Genomic DNA, 10,890 nt, shown 5'->3' with positions numbered 1-10,890 from the left:
AACAAAATATGTATTTTATCAAAGTAATTGTTGAACTGAAATACAATTAAGAAGCAGCACATTAATAGTGAAATGCAATTAAGAAGTATATTAATAGTGAAATGCAATTAAGAAGGAGTATATTAATAGTTAAAGCTATGGTTTTCCCAGTAGTAATGTACGGAAGTGAGAGATGGACCATAAAGAAGGCTGATCGCCGAAGAATTGATGCTTTTGAATTATGGTGCTGGAGGAGACTCTTGAGAGTCCCATGGACTGCAAGAAGATCAAACCTATCCATTCTCAAGGAAATCAGCCCTGAGTGCTCACTGGAAGGGCAGATCCTGAAGCTGAGGCTCCAGTACTTTGGCCACCTCATGAGAAGAGAAGACTCCCTAGAAAAGACCCTGATGTTGGGAAAGATGGAGGGCACAAGGAGAAGGGGACGACAGAGGATGAGATGGTTGGACAGTGTTCTCGAAGCTACTAACATGAGTTTGGCCAAACTGTGGGAGGCAGTGGAGGATAGGCGTGCCTGGCGTGCTCTGGTCCATGGGGTCACGAAGAGTCGGACACGACTGAACGACTGAACAACAACAACATATTAATAGTGAAATAATTATTAAGCTCTAACCTAAAATGTTTTATTCATAACAACCTTAATAATGCAAAATAAAAAAATAAAAAAAATTCTTCCAATAGCACCTTAGAGACCAACTAAGTTTGTTCTTGGTATCTGAAGAAGTGTGTATGCACACGGAAGCTCATACCAAGAACAAACTTAGTTGGTCTCTAAGGTGCTACTGGAAGATTTTTTTATTTTTTTATTTTGTTTTGACTATGGCAGACCAACGCGGCTACCTACCTGTAACTTAATAATGCAAAGACATTGGCATTTGGCAAGAACAAAAGTTGCTTTAGAAACACAATTTACAAAGACTCATAATCTAGTCTCTAGAAACTTGCTATAACATGAAATAATAATAGGTGTAAATATCTGATGCAAACTAATAATTATGAAAGGAGCAAACCAATGATGTTTTAGGGAGCAGGCTAGCAGTCGGGGCCCATGACTTACATCATAGGAGCCTACACAACACAAAACACTGTTGCTGCATGTAGGTTTTATTTTATTTGTTTTTTCTCTTATATTTTGGAATTGTACATTCAGGGGTTTTTTTTCCTTTAATTTTTTTTGGGGGGCCCCCAAGAGAGTGGGGTGTAGAATCGCAGGATTCTGCAGCTGGAAGGGACCCTCACGGGCCATCTAGTCCCACCCGCTGCAAGGCAGAAATCTCAGCTGAGGGCATCCCTGAGAATCATGATATATATAGCATGAGAATAACAAAGGTGGGGGTTTTTTTAAGACAATGACCGCTGAAGAGACACTTGGAATGCTAATACTTTCGCAGGCGGCGCCGCAGAATCCCCGCTTCCTCTTTGGGCGGCGCCGGCCCTTTGGAACTCCCTGCCCCTGGAAACCCAGCTGGCTAAGCCTTCGCTAAGCGGATGCTCCAGCTCATCCCGGAAGCTGGACGCTGCGTGTCACTCTACCCTTTTCTGGGTGGTCGGGGAAGCGAAGGCGGGGCTTGCTTCCTGGCCCCGCCCCGTGTGACCATGAAGTCAGGAGCAGGTGAGCGAGGAGACCCTAAAGCGGGGAGAGGAACAGTCCATCTGGGCAGCCAAAGGGGGGGAGGGTCGGGAGAGTCCATTCGCCCAGCGAAAGAGGAGTCCATCTGGGTAGCCAAAAGAAGTTTGGGAGAGCCCACGTGAACAGCCAAAGGGGGGGGGGCGGGAGAATCCATTTGTACAGCCAAAGGGGGAGCAGCAGAGTCTTCTCTGTAGATCCAAAGGGGGTTTGGGAGAGCCCACCTGGATAGCCAAAGAGGGGGAGGCAGTTGTCCAATGAAAGAGAAGCAGGAAAATTCATATTGGCAGCCAAAAGATGTTTGGGAGAGCCCACGTGAACAGCCAAAGGGGGGGCGGGAGAATCCATTTGTACAGCCAAAGGGGGAGCGGCAGAGTCTTATCTGTAGATCCAAAGGGGGTTTGGGAGAGCCCACCTGGACAGCCAAAGAGGGGGAGGCAGTTGTCCAATGAAAGAGAAGCAGGAAAATTCATATGGGCAGCCAAAAGATGTTTGGGAGAGCCCACGTGAACAGCCAAAGGGGGGGCGGGAGAATCCATTTTCACAGCCAAAGGGGGGTGGCAGAGTCCATCTGGGAAGCTAAAGGGGGTGGCGTGAGAGAAACAGGGAGCATTCTACCTGCAAGGGCAAGGTTTTCCGGCCATGGGCTGGATCATTCCTACGGACGATCCTCCGCAGACCGGACATGCGCAGCACGACGCTAGAAATGCGCAGATGCGATTTCTGATGTTGCAGACATGTGCAGACTCCATTTCTGGCACCACTCTGCGAGTCGCCGCGCTGCGCTGCTTTAGGGCAGCGTGTGGTGGACTTGCCGAGCGGGCGGCTCGTGGGCCTGTTAAACGGCCTCCGTGGGCCGCATCTGGCCCATGGGCCAGAAGTTGCCGACCCCTGATGTAGGTGAATGGGGACTGTGTCCATCGCCAGGTGCTCTGAGCTGTTTATTTTTTATGCTTTCACTTAGGGACTCCACCGACCTGCTGGAGGTGAGCGGAAGGAGCAACCACAATGCCAACTGTAAGATTTCCCTTCGCGGATTCCCTAGTCCAGCCTCGCTCCGCCAGGCGCCCTTGCAAGACGGCTGGCGCTACAGCTTCTTCCATCGGTTGCTGGCGCTGATGGGAGTTGTGAAAGTCCGAAAAGTGAACCATGGAATGAAATACCCTCCAACATTTCTCCAATGAAAAGAGGGACGTCCTGTTCCGTAACAATACTTTTATTATTTATACCTCGTCCATCCGACTGGGCTGCCACTCTGGGCTGCTTCCAACATATATAAAAACATAATAAAACATTAAACACAAAAACTTTCATATGCAGGGCTGTTGCCTCCAGATGACTGGATAATTCCATACCCTCCAGTATTTTCCCGAGGAAAATACTGTATATTCTGGCGTATAAAACTACTTTTTAATCCAGGAAAATCTTCTCAAAAGTCGGGGGTCGTCTTATACGCCGGGTGGAAAATCTGTGGTTGAGTATATCTCAAACTCTATATTTTAACTGGAAAAGTTGGGGGTCGTCTTATACGCCCAGTCGTCTTATACGCCGGAAAATACGGTAGGGATGTCCGATGGGACATTCCGGGATTAGAATGCAGGGCAGCTTCTGTAAATCCAGGACTGTCCCTGGAAAACCAATCCAAACCAAGTGTAATTGTTCCAATAAGGGGGTCACATGTACCCAATAGGTGGCCCCAGTTAACACCCTCTTTGCGTATAGCAAACCTGCTACTCTGCATTTTCACAGCCATTTTGTAAAATGTGTTGTTATTGCATCTTGCAATCTGAATATTAATGTACAATTGTATTAGTAGCGAGCCTTTTATGTTCACATGTTCATTTACATTCTTTTTGGTAGCTCGTCCCATAACTACGTTATAGCCAATTAAGGCGGAAACTAGCAAGATGGCATCAAACCCTCCTGGGCAAGGTAAATGTTACGTCTGGTAATGTTCGCCTCTGTCTGCATGGTTATGTTATAATAAAATTTTAAGGTGCACACACATAGCAGACACGCACTCCACAAAAATCCTTCCCCCTTCAAAATTTAGGAAATATTCCCCGAGACCTCATTGGAGTACACAGAACAATGCCAAAGCCATCTCCTCTCATCTTGGAAAACCTTTCCCAATAGTTTTTTTCACTTGCAAATCCTTCAAATCGAGTACAGTGGTTCCTTGGTAGTCGAACACCTTAGTTGTCGAACAAATTGGCTCCCGAACAATCGAAACACGGAAGTGAGTGTTTTTGAACAATTTTTGGAAGCCCACCATCCAGCCCGGCTTCCAATTGGCTGCAGGACACTCCTGTAGTCAATAGGAAGCCACAAATTGGTTTTCGAACGTTTCCGGGAGTCGAATGGACCCCCGGACCGCATCCTGTTTGAGAACCAAGGTACGACTGTACACTTTATCACTCACTTTGGAGAGCTTGAAGCCAGTGCAGCCGCAGGGAGGTTCAAGGAAATAATGCACAGACTTTTCCATTTTTCTCACTCCTGCCAGGGTTTCAGAATAAAAACAGGGTTGCGATTTTGGCAGAGCTAGATAAGGAGAAGAGGAAGCTGCTGATGCAAAACCAGTCTTCCACAAATCACCCTGGAGCCAGGTACAGTAAGTTTAGAGACCTGCCTTTTTGTTTCACTTGGGTTTCAGTTGACAACTTTCTCTTGCATGCCAAGGCCCCGTGCCCTGTAGTTCCCCATCGATTAATTAACACCCCAACACGAGTGTTTTGGATTATGGGCTAAAACAGGCCACAAATTTATTGGTTACAGATGTGAGCGGTTTGGCTTAGGCGTTGGGTGAAACCAGGCTATATCTTGACACCCGCCTGCCTGCAGGGAGTCTAACTAAGGGCAAACCACCAAAAGGGGGAGACCTATGAATTACATCAAATAGGGGCACCCCGAGGGGTCCCCGTTGGGTTAGTGGCATGGCCCTAGCCCATGGGTAGGCAAACTAAGGCCCAGGGGCCGGATCCGGTCCAATCATCTTCTAAATCCAGCCCGCAGACGGTCCGGGAATGAGCTTGTTTTTACATGAGTAGAATGTGTCCTTTTATTTAAAATGCATCTCTGGGTTATTTGTGGGGCATAGGAATTCATTCCCCCACCCCATATAGTCCGGCCCCCCGCAAGGTCTAAGGGACAGTGGACTGGCCCCCTGCTGAAAAGTTTTCTGACCCCTGCCCTAGCCCATGCCCACACTTTGAATAGAATCCACACCCCCCCCCCCAGATCCCTTTAGCTGAATACCCTTATTGAGGAGGGGCAGGCGGAGGCTACAGCCTCCCCTCCATTAAACAAAGGTCCTTGCAGGTCCGAGCAGTTCTGGAGTGGAGGCAAGAGAGAGAAACCCCCGGCCGTGCTGAAGTTTACCCACAGACACGCCCCCCCACCAGCATAGATTTGCCAGGCAGGGGTGACACAGCTGGGGAGACAATCTCCTGCCACCTAGCCGGGCCGCTACAAGGGCCCGGATGCCAGCCACAACGCCGCCCACCCAAGAGAGTGAGCAGGCTTATCAGCAACACTTGCTTCTAATGCATGGGTAGGCAAACTAAGGCCCGGGGGCCGAATCTGGCCCAATCACCTTCTAAATCCGGCCCGCAGACAGTCCGGGAATCAGCGTGTTTTTACATGAGTAGAATATGTCTTTTTATTTAAAATGCGCCTTTGGGTTATTTGTGGGGCATAGGAATTCATTCATTTTTATTTTTATTTTCAAAATATAGTCCGGCCCCCCCACAAGGGACAGACCTGCTGAAAGAGTTTGCTGACCCCTGTTCTAATGGACACAGTTCATAACAATCAGGGTTGTGTGCCGATTGTTCCAAGCAGCTAGCTACAAAAGTGTTTCCATCTTTGCTCATTCCCTCTGGAGAGGGAAATTTTCAGTTCACTTTTTTAAAAAAGGTTAAATTTTTAATGTATTGTATTTTCGCCCACTTCTTCACCAAAATTCCACTTCCCCCGTCTTGAACCTTATCCCAGTTTTCATATTAAGATTCAAGATTTCTACGAATCCGCTGAAATGTAAAGCTGCCCTTGAATTAAAAACAAAACAAAACCCTCTTCCATGTGTTTAGCATAGAACTTGATTTATTGCTCATGGTGGAGTAGTAGTAGTAGTATTTGCGTGTACTGTAACTTGTTGTGCTACGAAGAGACGTCGTCTCAGCGCAATCTCAATGGGAAACTCTTTTCCTGCATACAGAGTTCTGCAGCCACTCTACCAAACATATGAGCTCCCCATCATGAAGACTATGGACCCCTGGTTAGTAGCGCTGTTTTATACAGGTACCACTTAGGCAAGTTATTGGGTGGCGCCGGTGAGAGAGAGCAAAATGTGCTGGGGGCCCTTTCTCTTCTACTGCATGCCTTGCGGTTGACCTCCTTTTGACTTGCGCTTGGGTTCCCTTCCTATTTGGTTTAACCTGCCATTGCTGGAGTGAATGTTCCCCTTCTGGGACCAGCGTTCGAAATTAGCCAGGGGCATTTTGCACCTGACTGTTGGCCACTTGCAGCCCAGCGAAAATGCCCAGGTGCCAGGATGGGGCCTGACATCTCCACCATGTGCAGGTGCCTACCTATGGGGATCCTTGGGTCCTGACTGTTTTCACACACTAATAATACCCCATCCTGTAGATTTCTAACTGTTGCATTTTATCTGCACAAACGGAATGAATTTCAGGAACCAAAATGCTTTTTCTGTGCAGCCTGAGCAGGAGACGAGAACAAAATTATACAGTGAACCCTCGAGTTACGTGCCGCTCTGGATACGTAACTTTCGGGTTGCGAATGCAGCAAACCCAGAAGTGCATACTTCCGGGTTTCGCCACGCACGCATGCGCAGAAGCAGCGCCTCCGGTTAGGGACTTTTCAGGTTAAGTGCAGACCCCCAGAATGAATTTAATTCGTATCCAGAGGGTCCACTGTAGTGAATTGTTGTAGCTTGTCTTCACTTCCTGCTCACAGTTATGAATAATAGCCCTACATTATGAATGGCCTGTGTCACCCTTAAGAAAAAGAAGCAGGAATAGGCCAATATATATGTGGACTGTCCCTGAATCAAGTGACTTTTCTTCTTTAAGCTCTCAAAACTCTTAACCTAGCTCAAGATTTTCATCTGAACCAGCCAGGTGTTTAACTGTGACTCAATCACAGTCAGTCCATCATTTGGAAAACAAGACGTCAGAGCTGTCTTGCCCCCAAAGACATTCTGTTGGGCGACTGTAACCTTGGTTGAAGGAGTCATTTTGTGCCTAGCTTATATATATTGAGTTTCTAACACTGTCTGACGCGTGCAAATTACTCACTTTGCATGTCAGATTTGCCCCAAATCCCAAGTCTTAAAGTATTTAAAGTAACAACATGGAACATCTTGACTCTGAAATACCCACCCTGGCCATGGCAAGCCTCTGCCTTGATACTGTGCTGGTGGCTACCTTTCCTTGCATTTGTGTGACCTGTCCATTTCTTAACATTGCTCGCAGCATCTCTCTCGCCAGATCTTCCCTTAACAAGGATTTCCGTGATCATGCAGAACTGCAGCACATCGCTGCACAGCAGAAGGCAGCTCTACAGGTGAGTTGTCCTGACCAAAGCATAGCCAAACTGGCCGTTTTGCAAGTTTCCTTGGGCCTTTTTGTTTTGGTGCCTTGGAGTCTATAGCTCCTAAGAACCCCCCACCCCACCCCTGCACCCATCTTAGACATTGGGGACGAAAGCTAATGTGCATCACAGAAGCTTAATAATTGCATAACGGTGACAAAGTTCAAAATTCTGAAAGCGTCTTCTGATTTGGGAAGTGGGTTTGGTCATGTTACGTTCTGTATAATCTCACTACGCGGTCTCAATATGGGGGGGCCACTGTAAATTTAACCCCTCTGGAAGTAATTCAAAACCAGTTTTTGAGACGGTTTTTGAAAATTACCCATGTGTAAGCAACTCTGCTATCCGCCTGGAATTAAACATTGCATCCTTAGAAAATACTTTATGAAAACGCATCCTGTGTTACTGGTTGACGCTATGGCATAGACTCCCAAACCTCCACTTGATATCAAGTGTCTCTCGAGAGATGACTTCTCCAGCCCTTGGGCAAAAGTAATACACTTGAAATTTGCAGTTCGGCAACATCTGGAGGGCCAGAGGTTCCCCACACCTGGGTCAAAGCAACTGAACTATTAGCAGGACTGAAACGTGGCAAAGAACAGATGCTCCTCCCGAACCTGATGTTCTTAAGCACTTCCTCCTGCTTGCATGACGGTGGAGAGACTTGGCTTCCATTGAAAATGTGTCACTTTCAAACAGTTATGTTGTTCCTTTCGCAGCATGCTCATGCACATTCCTCAGGATACTTCATAACCCAAGACTCTGCCTTTGGGAACCTTATTCTTCCTGTGTTGCCACGGCTTGATTTGGAGTGAGAAACCATCCTTGGAACGAAGAGCATCAGTGTTCGTCCAGTCTCATAGCTGCTCCCTTGCCAAACTTTGCTTCTGGTTTATGAAAACAAGAGGACTCAAAAATGAATGTTGTTGTTGTTGTTTTGTTCACTGTAATGGCTTTCCGTTTTGAATCCAGGTGTTTTGTTTTCAGCGAACGTTAAACTACTTAAAATAAGTTCTAACGTGTCCTGCTCTTTTCTTTCCATATGGCCAAATTCCCCACAATAGTGCCAGGTGAGGAAGAGCCGGCTGCTTCTCTTTCGTGACCATGAATAATAATAATAGTACTACTACTACTACTACTACTACTACTACTAATAATAATAATAATAATAATTTATTTGTACCCCGCCCATCCGGCTGGGTTTCCCCAGCCACTCTGGGTGGCTTCCAACAAAGATTAAAATACATTAAAATATCACACATTAAAAACTTCCCTGTACAGGGCTGCCTTCAGATAGTTGTTTATTTCCTTGACATCTGGTAGGAGGGCGTTCCACAGGGCGGGTGCCACCACCGAGAAGGTCCTCTGCCTGGTTCCCTGTAGCTTTGCTTCTCGCAGTGAAGGAACCGCCAGAAGGCCCTCGGCGCTGGACCTCACTACCCTGCCCTAGACAGAGGGAAGGGGGCAGAAGTGGCTACTTGTGATTTCTCTAGGTAGCACTGTGGGGCCATTCCTCTTTGCACAGCACCCAGAGAGAGAGAGAGAACAAATGAGAGGAACCGAGAGCAGCTACAGTTTTCTCTTGCTCACTCTGCCTTGCTGCTGCCCGCACTCCCCGTTCGAACTGACAGAGCTCAGCACAAGTAGTACCACGGGAAAAGCTGTGAGCTTCCTCATGGTGGGGGGTCCTTTCCGGACTTTTTTACAGGGCCCTCCCACAGTGGGCTTGCAGTTCCAGCAAGAAGCATAACTAGCTAATTTTTTTCAAAATCAGCTTTTATTTGAGATATTCTCATGCTACAAAACAAACGAATCAACAGGGAGAAGTACCTCCGTTGTCCCCACTTTCAGTTCATAGAGTCTTTTTTTGCAGATCGTTTACAGGCGGTGAGAGACACTTTTGTCCTAGACATCTTGCGGTTGGAGGAAAGGAGAGGGAGAGAGTTGGGGGGGGGGTTGTTCTTTCATTTGAAGTTGCACAATGTTAGTCCAGGGGTTTGTGTCCGCATCACGCTGTGGAGAGACATTGTGAGAGGTATGGGGTTCAGGTCTTCATTGGTTGCGTTCAAGGGATGCGGGTGGCGCTGTGGTGTAAACCACCGAGCCTCTTGGGCTTGCCAATTGAAGGGTCGGCGATTCAAATCCCTGTGACGGGGTGAGCTCCCATTGCTTGGTCCCAGCTCCTGCCCACCTAGCAGTTTGAAAGCACATCAAAAGTGCAATTAGATAAATAGGTACCACTCCAGCGGGAAGGTAAACGGCGTTTCCGTGCTCTGCTCTGGTTTGCCAGAAACGGCTTAGTCATGTTGGCCACATGACCCGGAAGCTGTACGCCGGCTCCCTCGGCCAATAAAGCGAGATGAGCGCCACAACCGCAGAGTCGTCCGTGACTGGACCTAATGGTCAGGGGTCCCTTTACCTTAAGCAGTCAATTATTTTATTATTTGGGAAAGGTGTGTGTATTTTATTTAGATACTTTTCCAGGCACCCAAACGTCTTGTGGTAGAGCTAGGCTGTATGCCTTTTTTTAAACGTCAAAAATATTTCAAGGATAATGGTTATTTAGTTCTTAAAAGAAGCATGTTGCATTATGAATTTGTTTTCTGATAAGAGTTAATGGACTTCAAGGCTTGGTTAACTTGTTAATAACGACATTTGAATGGTTTTTGCCAACTCAGTCACGCCCTTACAGAAGCAACAATTACTTCTTTGGTGTGTGTTTTTTTATAAAAAGTATCTTAAGCGTAACTAAAAGTAGTAGATGCAAAGTTTATTTTTCATGGAAGACATCTGACTGTGGGATAAGTGGTGATCTTGTGTGCTTTTTTATAAAACTCAACTTAGTCACAGACGTAAGACAACATAAGAAATCATTTTCTTATCCCATCAAAATGTGATAACCCTTTATCTCGGAAAAAAGTTGGTTTTTTCCAGTTGCAGCTACAGAAATCATGAATTTCTAAGGGTTTAGAGATCACATTAAAAGCAATAAAAAGGAGAAGCAAAACATCATCAGCCATCAGATTATATAATTTTAAACTTTATTTCCAAGGCATTTCAGTGACTAGTGCTTAAAACTTCCATGTTATATCTTATAATGCATAACTGAAGCGTGGGGGGGGGGGTTGCCCACTTCATGCTACAGAGAGCGTCAAATTATCTCTTTAATTCAGATCTGTCGACCTAACCTATAAAAATTAGCACCATAGGAAACCCTCATAAACCCATAATTAAAAAACAGGGTGGGAGGAAACCCAAAATTGACAGTGATATTAAAGGTGTGTCTGAACCAAAACACGGCATACGTAGCCTTTCAACTGCAGCATTTCATCAAGTACTTCTGATTCTGCATTTCTAGCTTGTTTTGAGCTTCCTCCGACTCTTCCAATTTGCGTCAAGAAATACCGGATCTGTTTGACGGCAAACCACTGGAACTATACAAACCCTGCTAAAACAAGTGTGGATTGGGCAGGAACATTGCTTCAGGGCTAGCTTTCTCCAACTCGTTCGTATTTTCTGCCCCATTTTTCACTTGCTTTTCGCCACACGTCTTTCCTTTTTTGAACCCTGTCAGAAGTCCCCCAGTTTGTATCTACTGAACCTGCATTTGGCTCTGTTTTACTCTAGAGTGTTGTCCTGGTTAGACT

General features: G+C 46.4%; 1 protein-coding gene across 4 annotated transcripts; it reads left to right on the top strand.

The window, feature by feature from the left end:
• Positions 1–1,590: 1,590 nt before the first annotated feature.
• On the top strand, positions 1,591–8,227 carry LOC117061215 (SOSS complex subunit C-like). 4 transcript variants are annotated; one of them, XM_033173911.1, is made up of 6 exons: positions 1,591–1,612; positions 2,592–2,644; positions 3,488–3,559; positions 4,134–4,236; positions 7,126–7,216; positions 7,963–8,227. In XM_033173911.1, the coding sequence occupies exons 3-6, from the start codon at positions 3,535–3,537 to the stop codon at positions 8,056–8,058; spliced, it is 315 nt and encodes a 104-aa protein (XP_033029802.1). In that variant the 5' UTR covers positions 1,591–1,612; positions 2,592–2,644; positions 3,488–3,534; the 3' UTR covers positions 8,059–8,227. The 4 variants fall into 4 exon arrangements, with proteins under 4 accessions (XP_033029802.1, XP_033029800.1, XP_033029801.1 ...); XM_033173909.1 differs by lacking the exon at positions 1,591–1,612 and adding an exon at positions 5,847–5,906 and having other exon boundaries at positions 7,963–8,220; XM_033173910.1 differs by lacking the exon at positions 1,591–1,612 and adding an exon at positions 5,847–5,906 and having other exon boundaries at positions 2,595–2,613; positions 7,963–8,220.
• Positions 8,228–10,890: the final 2,663 nt, after the last annotated feature.

The sequence above is a fragment of the Lacerta agilis genome, chromosome 16, assembly GCF_009819535.1.
Source record: "Lacerta agilis isolate rLacAgi1 chromosome 16, rLacAgi1.pri, whole genome shotgun sequence".
Taxonomy (NCBI): domain Eukaryota; kingdom Metazoa; phylum Chordata; class Lepidosauria; order Squamata; family Lacertidae; genus Lacerta; species Lacerta agilis.
This window is presented reverse-complemented; position numbering and strand designations above follow the sequence as displayed.

What these genes read in the sequence shown, in the direction of transcription:
- LOC117061215 (XM_033173909.1), top strand. Translation starts at nt 3,535, where the DNA reads ATGGCATCAAACCCTCCTGGGCAAG. An exon ending in ACAAATCACCCTGGAGCCAG is followed by an intron (nt 4,237 to 5,846) that starts GTACAGTAAGTT and finishes TCCTGCATACAG; the next exon opens with AGTTCTGCAGCCACTCTACC. An exon ending in AGCAGAAGGCAGCTCTACAG is followed by an intron (nt 7,217 to 7,962) that starts GTGAGTTGTCCT and finishes TTCCTTTCGCAG; the next exon opens with CATGCTCATGCACATTCCTC.